Genomic DNA, 14757 nt, shown 5'->3' with positions numbered 1-14757 from the left:
TTTTTGTTGTTTTATTAGGCATGTCAATTTGGAGAATAAGAGTGTTAATTTTAATAGCCATAGTGTAAATTTTTAGCCTGGTTTTGATAACTATTGTGTAAGTTTTTAGTCTGCTATTGATAGTTTTAGATAAGAAACAGGGGCGGATGCAGGAATTTTCGAAAGGGGGGGTGCTAACCCAGGGCACCCAGGGCAAAGGGGGGTGCAAAACATATGTCCCGATACAAATGCATTGATCGGCAAAAATAAAGGGGGGGTGCGCACCCCCGGAACCCCCCCCCTGGATCCGCCACTGAGAAAAGAGCATTGTTATAGATTTATCCACACATTTCAGCGTCAGATATCACAATGACAGGATATATATATAATGCCAAACATAAAATAACTTAATATGACCTTCACTTTCTTTTATTAATTTTAGTTAATAATTCTGTCCTTTGTATTGTGTTGATTTAGAATCACAAAAAAAACCCATCTTCACAATAATTACTGAGGGGGAGGACAGGGGTAAGGGAGACAGGGAGAAAGGGGGTGGGAGAAAGGAGAAAAGGGGTAGGAGAAAGGAGAGGAAGGCTGGGAGAAAGGAGAAAAAATAAAATATTTCTCCTTTTAAAATTTTTTCTAATATTTCAAGAAAAAATATCTCAAAAGGAGATGTTTTATTCTAATGGGAGAAAGGAGAACGGGGGTAGGAGAAAGGAGAAGAGGGGTGGGAGAAGGGAGAAGGGTACTCCCTGTCCTCCCCCTCATTACTGTCAAAAATTTATTTTGAAATTGTGACAAAAACTTACATAAATAATTTGTGTTATTTTGTTAGATTTTGTGTAAAATATTATTGATTCAATATCTAATTCATCATGTTATTGAAAAGCAAAAATATTTTATTTATATAAATTAATTAATTCAACTGTCAAACATAGTTTATTACTTTTGAAAAAAAATGAGTTGAAGAATCACCAAAACAAAACACCGTTTTGATACATATATAGTCTTATATTGTTGTGATGAAAAAACTTTTGAATATGATTTAACATGTTGTGTAAGTCCCAGGAAATTCCTTTTAGTTCAATGCAATTATTCAAAATTGGTGGATCAGATTGGTTTAGCTAAATTTAAGTCCTGGAGTGGTCAACAAAAAGAAAATATAATCAGCGAATTCAGCCATTTAAAAAAAGGGAGGGTTCTCAACCCAGGATAAAAGAGGGGGTTGGTTTCCAATCACATGTCATAAAAAAAGGGGGGTTCCAATCCCCGGGACTACCCTTCTGGATCTGCCACTGATAATCTATCCTCAAGTTTGAACATGTTGAAGGGAATGTAACTTCTGAAGGAAAACTTAGTTTGATTGAAAAATTCTAAAAGACTCAATTGAACTTCACAAGAAGGTCTCATCTTCACTATGCGTGAAATATTTTCGACCAGAACAAATTTGTATCATGTTGTTGTCCAATTTATATTAACCCGGCTGCATTTCCTTTTATTTATCAAAGGATTCAATAACTAATAAACACTCAAAGTCACATTTAGCAGATCAATAAAAAGGCAAATTACTTTAAAAGCCCTAGCTAGGGGAAATATAGATTCCTACACTGCAACAAGTGTATTACGATATTTCTCCACTCGAGACAGTTAAATTTTATTATTTAAAGCGCGAGGCTTGCCGAGCATTTTAAATAATTAAATTTAACTGTCGAGAGTGGAGAAATATCGTAATACACGAGTTATAGTGTCGGAATCTGTTTCTCTGATGACTTTAATCATTCTTTTTCAAAGATTTTCAGAAACTTGTGTTCTTTATATGCGACGTCATCAGGCAAGGTCGCCTTTTTTCATGACGTCACAATAGAAAAATTGAGAAGAAAACAAAACATTTTGACGTCATAATTAAAATTCGACTAATCATTTGCCGAGAACAGATCTTTCACTAGTGAGGAGAAATATTTTTCTCACACCAGTCAGGAAATGTGAAAATAGCACAAAAATTAGAGAATTATGTTTTCCTGTCTGTGCATCTGTTCATTCGTCAGTTCGTTCCCCATCTGTCCCTCTTCAGCTTAACATTTTTAGTCAAGGTAGTTTTTGATGAAGTTGAAGTTCAATCAACTCACAAAGTTCCATCATGTTTGATGGAAGATCTAGGGAAGGGTAAGTACACATATTCTCTACGACATGAACTTTTCATGGTCCACTTAACATAGTGATAGAAAATGATAGTGCCAGTATGTATGACATCCGTGTGCTATGGACACATTCTTGTTTATACATGTAATATTATCATGGTTGTAAATTACAATATATTTTTCTTTCAGGCTGAATTTGAATTACAGCATTTAGTTGTTGACTCAGAGAAGTTAACTGAAGGTACAGTATTCATTTGAAACAATCCCACCTGTGACCTGGGAGGGGGGTCTGTGAGCTGACATTTTTCCCCCATATGTTCAAAACTGGGAATCAGATTAGTTTAAAACTGCACACAGTTAGCTCAAAAGTGACAGGGTAAACTGCAGTGTTACATTTTGTATTCTAAAATTATAACGGCTTTCAACATGATAAAAACCCTTACCGTAAAGTCGGCCATAAAAGCTTAAGGCTACCTCATGAATAATGTAAACAATTCTAATTAGAAACAAACGATCTTATTTATAAGACTTACCCTTGCTTAGCATTCTGGAGCACATGAGATCATGAATGTCCATCTGGTATCTTTCACCCTTCTTTTATAACAAAGCAATTCCGAGAAACAAATAATACCCTCTAAATGTCGTTTGAGTTTCTTTGTCGTTGGGTTGTTTTCTCATTTACTTACACTTACATGCATGTCATTTATTAATATGAATGTGAATGACACATTACTATGTAGATCGATTGGACTTACTTTTATCAAGATAAATTAATATACATATTACCTATTTTGGGTTGTAAAAGAAATATATGAAAAGTATGTATAAATGTTTGAAAATTTACTTGAACCTTATAAAACATGTACATGTACAAGAGTAAGTCTAGTTATCAATCAGATGTCGTTTTATCAATACATGAAGTAAACATTAAAATTGGACGTCGATTAGGGTATCAAAATATTGTACATCAATTTGTGAATGTGACGTTCAATTTGGACATCGATTTGAGGAACGGACGTTGATTAGAGGCCGGAAGTCGATCTGAGTCTAACATATATATATGTTACATGATATAAAATATCTTGGTTTGACAGCTTAAGAAAAGAATATTGTTTTCATCACTTCAAACTGTCAATATTCAATTCACACAATGAGATTCCCTTTTAAAAACTAATATTAACACTTCTCTCTCAGTCTTCAGTGCCCTTTTATGTTTAATGTCCAGTTTAATTGCTTAATCATTGTTAAATGCCCATTTTGACATTGACATTCTGCCCTTTTCAAATCTTAACTGGAAGTTTGGAACACTGATACCTATATTTGCTATATAGAGTCATTTCAGTATACATGGTATATACATATCCTTCATTAAAGGATAACCTGACTTTTACTGTATTTTTCATGGTTGAGGAATTAAAAGTCAGTTTTTGTGTCTGTTTTTTATAATTAGATAAGATAAGATAATTTTTTTTTTTTAATCTAATCAAGAACCTATAAAGGGCATCATTTTACAACAATATTACGCACAATATGATTAGGAAAACAATAAATAAACAGAAACCTAATACCATACTATAACATTATGGACAGGATCAGAGCTTAACACAACATGTGTCTTACATAACTATTATATTAGATCTTATAACAATAAAAATATTTAATAGGTAAATATTCATCTGACAGAGTTCATTTGACCTTTACCACTTCATTTGACCTTTACCACTTCATTTGACCTTTACCTCCATTCATGGTTCATTAGTCAAAGTTAAAGGTCAATTAATATTATAGTCAGTTGATAAAGATCAGTATGTGTATAGGTCTGTCTGATAGTTTTCATCTGACCTTGACCTCTTGTTCATAGTTCAATTGTTGATTTCAACATTTTATATAGGTTTTATTTCTTAGATACTACAAGTAATAAGCAATAAGTAAAAATATTATGGTTAAGGATGTTCGCTACTCTGTTTCAAAATAACAAGCTTTTTAAAAGACTGTTATAAATTGATAGTATATAAATAAAGAAACTAAAAAAGCAGAAAAAAATGGTGGGTCCGTGTGCTTGTTTTCAAGATATAAGCCATTGAAAATTTGGCGGGAAATGATCCTCTCTAGATTTTTCTTACATTTAACATTAACACCTTTTTTGTTTAAAAAACTATGAAAAAATAACAAGGATTTCATAAGATTTTGAAATATGGCCTTTTAAATTGTATGTAATAAAAATGTGAAAAGAAAAGTGGGGGTTAGTGGGCAAATTTTTTTTAATGTTAATATATGGATAAAACCAGAGGATCCCAAAAATCTGACAAAAATTCAAAAAATAGAGGAGCAAACATCCTTCAGTTATTTTTTTCTTTGTTTTTTAGTGATGACAATGGGATTCAATGAAAGAGAGGCTCGTCTTGGTCTGCGGGCATCAGCTGGACATATAGAACAAGCTGTGCAACATATAATGCAGAGAAAGGAGGTATTGAAACTTATTATATAATCATCCCCATTTACTTAAATTGTGCTTTTGTCTTCTCTATCGGAAGCAACTAAACTGAGACTTGATTATAAATATATCAGTCTTATAAGAGTGAGAAATCTCATAGCAATGCCCTTGACATTGCATAGAACAACAGTCATATACAAATAAACTCATCATAGATACCAGGACTAAATTTAGTATATACGCCAGACGCGTGTTTCGTCTACAAAAGACTCATCAGTGACGCTCGAATCCAAAAAAGTTAAAAAGGCCAAATAAAGTACGAAGTTGAAGCATTGAGAACCAAAATTCCTAAAAGTTTTGCCAAATACAGCTAAGGTAATCTATGCCTGAGGTAGAAAAGCCATTTATCTTTGGTCTTACAGTTCCTGTAATTTTCTCTGCTACATACATCATCTTAAGGCTATTCGATTTTTTAATGAGATAGTAGACGAGAAAGTCCCTCTAGTTTTTAAAACTAAAGTTATATACTGATGGCTTGTATAGATCATGAGTTCAACAAACAAGCAGAACAAGGACTATTATCAACACAGCAAAACTCTTCACTGAAAACTCCCCAAAGCCCTAGGTAGTGTGACGTTCTTTGTTAGATGACAATCAGGTTACATCTATGCATCATTTATTTTAACAGGAGAAAAAGGGAATATCAAAGAAAATTAAAGAAGAAAGAAGAAAAAAGAGAATCCAGAAAAGTTTGGGATTAACAGCTAATAAAGACAAGTATAAATCTATTGATATCTTTAGAAATTACCACAAAAAATCTGTTTATATAAGTAGTTTAATTGTATGAGAGATGGATGGTGTCATTGATGTTTTTAAGTCAAAAATGAAAACTAGTTTCTTAAGAATAAGAACTGTATATTTTGTATAAATATTATTATATTTCTTATGTCAGTATTATTTAATATTTTTTATTTTAGTGTTCTCAAAGATTATGAAAAATTCCAAATAATGGTCAACTTATATATGGGAAAAAAGCCTGATAAAAATATGTATACTTGTAAATCAGTTACTTTCATTGAGACAAATTGATTTTTTTGTGGTTATGTGATTTCATAAGGGGGCTTCTAATCTATATAAAAAAGGAGAAACGAGAAACTCTTATGAACCCCATCAACAAATGACAACCACTGAACAATATGTTCCTGATTTAGGACAGGTGCAAAAAATGCAACGGGGTTTAGACATTATAACAGGCACCAACCTTCACCCTAACCTGAAATGATAGTGTAACATCAATGTCTACTCTGAAACAGAAACAATGTTGGAACACTTGAAAGAACTGCCATTGTTTCTGTATTCCCGAATTTTATTTTTAAAAGTTGTTCTTTTTACTTTAATTCAGAACTTATTGCCTGCATTTATTATTGCGATTTTGTTATTTTAGACTAAAATGTGATTTCAATTTTTGCGATATAAAGGAAAATCCTGTTTAAATTATATAAAATATATTAAAATGGGAGTTTAAATTATTGCAATTATATATAACAATGTCGCATTTTTCGCAATAATAAAAACTGAAAATTTCTGAATTTACACTACAGTATCTTGTACAATAAAATATAAAATAACTGTATGATATATATTTTATAGAGTGAATGTTGACAGTTATGAAATGTTGACTAATATGGGATTTGGAGGAGGAGCTGCAGCAGAGGCCTTAAGACAGGCAAACAATGATGTTGGTCAAGCATTAGAGGTAAAGATTAGAGAAGTAATAGATTATTTGCCAGTTTCAAATTAGGGTTCTTAATTTTGTATATTCAATTTCATGTGTTGGTAGCGTAATGTTGCTGACTTATATGAATTTGTTATTAATTTGAAAGATTTGTTTATTAAAGGGGCACTAGCTACGATATATATAAAAAAATAAAGTATGATTTTTTTTTAGATCAATCATTAATCAAATTGGAATAATGAAATAATAATTTGCTTTTACCATTCAAATTCCTTTAATTTTGTTGAAATAAGCGATTAAACATAATTTTTGACTGATTCACTTGCAAGTGAAAACGTCATCATCATTCTAACCGGTATTCATGTGAACTTCAAGTTCACCCCTAGCTAGAGATTGACAACGCATGCATTGTACGTGTACTGGTTATTTTAAGAAAAAGAATGTCAACAATGAAAGTGAAACTACGGTAAATCATTTGATTACTAATTCGATGCACATAAAATCATTCTTATATGGTTAAAAACAATGAGAAACATCTATTTTTAATCTATAAAATAAAATCAAACAGACCTATAAAAATGCAATTGCACGTGTTGGTTTAATCTATTCGTATCTTTATTTTTGTTTACATCGCTTATATGGTCATCTGAGGTCAAATCGATAGTTAATTAGATGGCGTCTGGACTAAAATACACACGAAACGAACCTATATATTATCTACCCCATGCTCTGTAAACTGTTTATTTTAGACTTTTGATAGTTTGGATAAATGTTTTACATTGTTATAAACCAAATATGAGAATTTGAGTCAACTCGGTTACAATGAATTTGACAGCTAGTGCTACTTTAAGTATCTTGTAAAATATTTGGCTAAAAATTACAAATAGGCAGTTTCTCAAGTTTTTTTGGTCATCAAATAAAAAGAAAGTGTCATTTTAATATGAAATATGTAATGTGTCAAAGAGACAACAACATGACCTAATACCTAATTAGCTGATAATTTTTTACACATACATCGTGGTGATGTAACTGATAAAAATCACTCCATCAATCCTCCAGCCCTTTCACATATTAAGCAATTGTCAGGGTTAGTAACATCTCAGGATTAGATCTACTTATAATGAAAGAATATTCAATGAATATACATTCATCCTCTAATTGAATATATCCGGTAATCAGATTTTTTAGCTGACATTTTGGGTGTCCGATTAGCCGGAGTGTACTGTAGCAGAAACAGCCAAAGGTCACTATATAGGATGTCAACACAACTGTTTAAGTCTTGACAGTGGTCATTGCTGTAAATGCTTTAAATCTTTGATTTTTTTAAGGTATTAGAAAAGCATCCAGAGTTTCTTTCCTTACCTGACCCCGAGCACAAGGATATTACAATTACAGATGAAATGTTAGCTCAGGTAAACACAGAGATTTCCAATCAGATTATCATTTACCTTTTAGAATTTAAAGTGCACAGGTAATTTGATTGTTTATTCAAGATGAAATTAATTTTCAAATAAAGTCTTACATCAATCAATTCATTTTACTGTTAACCAACTATTGCAATCAGTTAATGTTTGTAATATTCCCTAGTTAAAAAAAAAAGAATATAGACAAGCTTAAACATGTTAAATTATCTCAAAATGTCAAAAGTAAATTGCTGCTAAGATGGCTAGGAAGTGTTGAGTGTGCCAAAATAAGCTGAATATACCCTACTTGAATATACCTGAGATCAAGGAAAATTAGTAACAAGACCAATACAGTAAAACCTGGCTAAACTGAATCCTGCGTAAACCGAAAACCTGTATAAACCAAACTTGTTCTTAAGCACCATCATATCAAATTGTATGCATTGTCAACCCTGATTAAACCGAACATCGGTCAAAACTGAACAAAATCATAAGTCCTGAAGAGGTTCAGTTTAAACAGGTTTCACTGTATAATAAATCTACTGAATTAGAATATTTATCTTAAAGGTGTACAGTTTGGGATTTGATCCAGAAATGGCCAGAGAAGCCTTAAAGTTGCATGCTGGGAGTATTCAGAAGGCAATAGATGAGTTAATACGCAGTGGTGGTATTCTAGCTAGAAGTAGTTCAGAAGGCAGTTCTGATGGTTCAAGTGCTGGTAAGTAAGCATTAAAGAGTCGATTTGAGCTAAATATATTTTGTTTAAGAGTTGTTGTAATTTTTAATACCATATGTAAATGTTTAGATGTTTAAAATATTTATGCTTTCATAACCCAACTGGCTTAATATCTACCAATTTTCCAGACTGAATCACTACTTTTGAGATAAAAAAAATATATACATCGTAGTCATCAACTTTTCAAGAAATTTTATGAATGAAATATATCAACAGATGTTCAAGTTACAAAATGTTGTACATATAACATTTAATATATATTTAAAATTGGAGTTATCTTCCTTTGTCCTAACTCATTACAATTATTGACAATGGAAAATTTCCCTAATTAAAAGTATTGCCTTCCATTTCTTCCAATACTTGTACATTGCATTTGTTATTTTAAGGAAATTCGCTGCTCACTTTTAACATGAATAACTTTTCATAACATTGGTATATATTGATATGGGATTAATTGAGGAATCAAAAAAGCAAAAAAAATATAGGGGTCAATGTGCTTGTTTTCGAGATATTAACCATTGGAATTTTGGCAGGAAAATATTCTCTCTTGATTTTTCTTAGCTTTATCATTGACCAGTTAAAGTTCTCAAAAACTATTAAAAAATAAATAAGATTTTATAAGACTTTTACAAATGGCTTATAATTATACATTATTTATAAAAAGAAAAATGGGGGTCCATGGGCTAAATCTTTTTAAGGCATTCAAATGGATAAAACCACAAGATTTCGAAAATCATACAAAAATTCAAAACATGACAAGCGAACATCCTTAAGCTCCAACTGCAAAGTCTTTACCCCTTTAGTATTAAAAGCTCATTGATATGATTGGTATTGTTAAAGCTAAGTATGCCAGGCTTATTTAATAATAAAATATTAACCTTTGTTTGATGATAAAATTTGTATTCTTTTGCAGACAGTTCACCAGAAGCAGGGCCTTCTAATATCAATAAAACTGAGGAGAAAAAAAGAAAGAAAGAAGAAAAGGAAGCTTTACAAGATTTTATGTCTGATCTCCCTGAAGATGAAGAAGACTACTTAGATTTAACATTGACTGAGGAGGAACAGTTTCTTAAGGAATATAAATCATTGGTTGATAGTCTTGGAGATACTTAAATAGTTTAAGCAATATAAATCGTTGGACGATAGTTTTGAAGATCGATAAATAGGTTGTCAAAATCAGAAAAAAATGATGAACGATCACTGCTTAGAAGACAAAACACTAATGTATTATCTCCCTTTCACAAGGATAAATGTTATGAGGTCTGGATGGGAGTCCTTGGTTTCTGTATTTAATTTTTAGGTAATTTGTTGTACTCTACATTATTTAACCAATTATTCTCTATTCTTTATATTAAAGCATCCCATAATCCTTTATTCTAAATTTATACCCATTTTCCCAAGATTTTTTTTGGCACACATTTTCTTAATCTGTAAACCCCATCCAGACCCTCATTTATTAATGATCGGAAAATATTTGAATTATAAATTGATTTTATAAAGGCAACTGTGGGTTTAAATATGTTTACATGAGGTCTTTATGACCAGTTCAGGCTTCTGGAAGAAAGCCTCTGGTTCAATTTTGTGGGTTTACATTCCTATATTTATATAGATCATATGAGCAATTCTGGCTTCTGGTGGCATCTGGTTCAATTGTGTGGGTTGAAATATGGATTTTTTTTTAATAACTGAGCAATTCAGGATTTTGCCTTCTAAAAGTCTCAAGTTTAAAATCATATTTCATCCTGCTTATCATAGGATAAAGTATAGGCCTAATAGCTGCCAAATTCAAAATGAAGTGATTTAAAAATTACCCGTTTTATGATATATTTAGGTTGATCCAAGCTGTAATCAGATATGACTTATTCATAAATACAGTTGGACATTTGACAAATTATTGAACTAGTAAGAAGTCAATCTCTACACAATTGTTGGGAAATGAGAATGATGGTTGATATTTCCATAGATGAAAGCCACCATTTAAAAGCAGTGAACAAGCCTATATAAAAAGAAAATTCTGAACTAAAACTTCGTATTAGTGAATCTCCAAAAAAAAAAAAAAGGTAGAAAAGTCTCCAACAATCATTAGCTACTACCATTCCTGAAAAAGAGTAGGGGCAATTAGACCAGATATTAGTGAAATTTTAAAAACTGAAGTAAAAGATATATAAATAATAAAACTAAAATTCATATATAACCATGTCAAGAAAACCATTGTTTATTTTGTTAACTTTTTTTGGAACAGCAAGTATATTCTGCTTTATTAAGTATGTGTCTTCCCAAGAAACAACTTAAAATTTGATGAGACTCGGTAAATTGCTACAATTAAGCTTCTTAAAAATTATTTTATCGTTTCTTGGCTGTGCTAAAAGAAAACAAGGGCTGAAAACTTTGTTAAATCAGCTTTTTCTGCATTTATGTAAAAAAAAAAGATGCACATTGATAATATAAAAAATCTTGTATAATTTATTTATGTTTATTGATCATATGCATTGCTATACATAAGGTGCATCGATGAAAGAAATCTAAAAAAAAAATTAACTTTTTCTCAGGCTAGAAATTGGCCTCAAACAAGTAAATGTAACCAACTTAAGAAAATAATGCATTCACAATACCCATTTAGAGCTTGAATTATAACCAAAATATCATGAAACTTTGCCATCACAGTTCACCTTTTGTTTACTCATTAAACAGCTGATCACTGCAACAAAACCAGAAAATGTATATGTTTTATGATTTGTTTTGACATAAGACTTTGATGTTCAATGTGGTAAGCCTTTATTACAGAACCTACCTATTGTATTTATTGTTAATTTGTTCTAGACCTGAATATGCATGAAATATTTGCCACTGGATGCTAAACATCCAACATTCAATTAGTGTGGTATGGATGTTAGTTGTGGCATTTCTTTATGTACTTTGAATTAATTTGTTAATTATTTTATTATTGTGGATATCAATTTTCTTAGGTTAATGTAAAATTGTACTTTTTATGGATATTTGATTTTGAGGTGTTGTAAATGTCTGAATACAAGCTTATAGAAAATCTGTACATTGTTAAACATTAAAATTTATTGTTAACTTTTAACCACAAAAATCAACAAAAAAATGTATCCTATGAATAATAATAAATTGACTTTATGTCTTCAAACCAAGATTACAACATCTTACTGTATAGTAGAAGATTATTTGACTAAGTATTCATTTTACCCATTTGTATTTGGACTTATATGCATATTAGTAATTAAGGTGTCTTGTTAGAGGTAATAGTTTCTGGGAGAAAATTTGATAATTCATATTTTTAATTTATTTTTAAACTTTACTGTTAATTTGTAATAAATTTTAATTTGTTGACAATAATAAAAATGAATAATTATTTATTTTGTCCTTATTTATTTCACCATAAGACTCATTTATGAAATTTCTTATACTATTATATAGTCTAATACATGCAACTATAAATCAGAGCTTTCTAAAATTTGTCTTCATATAAACATGCTTCTTCTGTCCTCTTTATCTTCCTCCAGTAGATCGATTGAGTACACCAACCTTACTATATGTACTATAAAGTTTGACAAATTTTCAATGAAAAACATTATATACAGCTAAATCCCTGTGGAATAAATTCTATGTACATTAATATCTGGGTTTATCTTATCATGCAATACTGTGTGATGTGGTTTCAGATTCATAGATCATAAACACTGGTTAACCTTCTTACACAACATGGCTATACATGAAATTTTCTTTGTATTTTTCTTACTACAAATAAGAAATTCCTGAAATTTGTTGTTGGGTTCATGTAGAGATAATTTACCATGTGATATTTTTTTGAAGATTTATCAAGCTTCAAATTCCTGTCAACCAAAATCTTAATGCAGGGATATCATTAGAGAGCTGAAGCTCACAATGTTACATGTTTTTTTCAATGAAGAATTTTGAACACAGCCAAAAACATGCGACTTAAAGAAAGAAATCACAATTCCTTAACATACTATGCTATTTATAACATATATATTTACGCTTTCTCATAATATGCATAATTGAAATTCGAAAATGTCAATAACTTTAGGTAGTATTTTCTTTTTTTTACCAAACATCTGTTCTGTACTTCAATTTGTAAATTTGTTGTATATGATGTATGATGTATAATGATGGCAGTTTTTTACGATCTCGACTGGATATACAGTTTTATATGATGTACACCTTCAGCTGTTGTCTGCTCTATGGTCGGGTTGTTGTCGCTTTGACACATTCCCCCATTTCCTTTCTCAATTTTACTTGAAAGATCAATTTATATTTCAATAGCTGGACAACCGATATGGTGTGTGCAAATAAAGGATTAAGGTCGACATTTAAGACACAAAATTGGCCCCGATTTATAGCTAAAATTTCAAATGAGAAATTTTCTTATAAACAAGTAAAAATTGCCTGTACCAAGTCGGGAATATTACAGTTGATATTCATTCGTTTGCTATGTTTGAACTTTTATTTGAATACGGACTTTACTTTTTTGAATTTTCCTCGAAGTTTGGTATTTTTGTTATTTTACTTTTTCATGACGACACAAATAGTACATCTTTCACATTTCATGAAGGCATGTGCGTCTGGCGTATATACAAAATTTAGTCCTGGTATCTATGATGAGTAAATGTACATTTTCATTCACTTTTGGAATCAAAAGAAATAGAGCATTCACCGACAAGAATAATCTTTAAACATAATGTATGCTATAACATGCTACATATCTGGTTTGAATATTTAGTTTGTGGAAGTCTGCTTTTTATGTTTCCTAGGTAGAAATCCTGAAGAATTTTTCAAATTTCTTCAAAAATCAATACGTGTGGCCTATTTGGGTTGTGCAGTATGGGAAAAGCTGCAGAAAACTAGTTCTATTTCATTTGCTTACATATCTTGGTTAGGGACTTTCCGTTTTAATTGAATTTTTCCTTTGCATTCAGTATTTTTTCGATTTTACTTTTTCATCAATTTTTGATATTTTGTTTTGTCTTTAAACTATTGACTTGATATTCGGGGCCAAGTATTCCCCAAACCCAATTTACCACTTATAATTAATGTAAAACCCTTATTTTAAGATATAAAGTCAACTTTAGTGATTACAAAGTTACTTAAAAGTACTCACTGAACATATACTATAGATAGTAGAGAATTTCGAAATGTTGAAAAAAACGAACTTCGCATATAATTATGCGTTTTTAGAATTAAAAACTATACGATTAAAATGCCGAGTGGTCTTAATAGTTGTTCTACGGTACCATTAGCCTGTCAACACTGAGATTGTGAATTCAAATCCGACACTTGGCAGGTGCATTTCACTCCAATCTTTATTGACTGGGATTGTCAGTTTTCCTACTAAAGGTCGGTGGTTCTCTGCGGGAACTCCGTGTTCCTCTACCGATAAAAATGTCCGCCATGATGTAGAACAATAGTAATGAAAGTAGCGTGAAACACCAATCAATCTATCATAAAGTGAAGCTATCTTTTTTATTTCAATTTCAATTTTTCTCCTGTTGATTAAAGATGTCTTTTGGTGCAGTATTTGACAAATTTATTTTTTATATGATATTGAAAGTGTTACATTTCAGATGGTAATTGAAAGTTATAATACGCTGTTTTTCATAACATTTCTAAATGTAAGTCCAATTTTATTTTCGTGATACAATTATTACAAGGTAAACATGGTAACGTACGGTGACCTATAGTTTTTCATGTCTGTGTCATTTTGGTCTCTTGTGGACAGTTGTCTCATTGGCAATCATACCACATCTTCTTTTTTTATATAAACATGCTAGACAATGTTTACATGACCTTTACGTCATATCGTGGTTCAGTGATTAACTTTAAGTTTCTGTGATTAGTTCTGATTTTCTGATATGGGATAACTTTATTTGGTGTATAAAATAAAATGTAGTTGTGCATACCTGTCTAATAGGATTCTCCGGACTTTGAGCTCAAAAGAGGGGTGAAAGATACCAGAGGAACAATCAAACTCATAAATCTGACATCTGAAATCTGAAAATAAACTGACAACGCCATGGCTAAAAAAGACAAAATACAAATAGACAAATATTAGTACGCAAGACACAACATAAAAAACTGAAGACTGAGCACCACGAACCCCACAAAAAAAGCTGCGGGTGATCTCAGGTGCTCCGGAAAGGTAAGCAGATTCTGCTCCACATGTGGTGTCAACGTTTATTTGTTCCACCTAACAGAAGTTCCAATGGAAACTTTGTTATAAACAATGGCATAATACCTGTTCCTGTCGGAACAAATATTCTATACCATGTATTCCGTTAGGAACATTTACT

The 14757-nt window shown here is 31.1% G+C and overlaps 1 protein-coding gene across 1 annotated transcript in view; it reads left to right on the top strand.

Annotated features, from left to right (window-relative positions):
* Positions 1-11801, top strand: part of LOC139503456 (NEDD8 ultimate buster 1-like) — a 30056-nt gene extending 18255 nt beyond the window's left edge. The window contains exons 11-17 of the mRNA XM_071293231.1: positions 2310-2361; positions 4487-4587; positions 5243-5331; positions 6205-6310; positions 7618-7701; positions 8260-8410; positions 9342-11801. Of these exons, the coding sequence (XP_071149332.1) occupies positions 2310-2361; positions 4487-4587; positions 5243-5331; positions 6205-6310; positions 7618-7701; positions 8260-8410; positions 9342-9541 (783 nt within the window). The 3' untranslated portion in view covers positions 9542-11801. The remainder of the gene's footprint in view (positions 1-2309; positions 2362-4486; positions 4588-5242; positions 5332-6204; positions 6311-7617; positions 7702-8259; positions 8411-9341) is intronic.
* The last annotated feature ends 2956 nt before the right edge of the window (positions 11802-14757 follow it).

The sequence above is a fragment of the Mytilus edulis genome, chromosome 14 (genome assembly GCF_963676685.1).
Source record: "Mytilus edulis chromosome 14, xbMytEdul2.2, whole genome shotgun sequence".
Lineage (NCBI taxonomy): Eukaryota > Metazoa > Mollusca > Bivalvia > Mytilida > Mytilidae > Mytilus > Mytilus edulis.
This window is presented reverse-complemented; position numbering and strand designations above follow the sequence as displayed.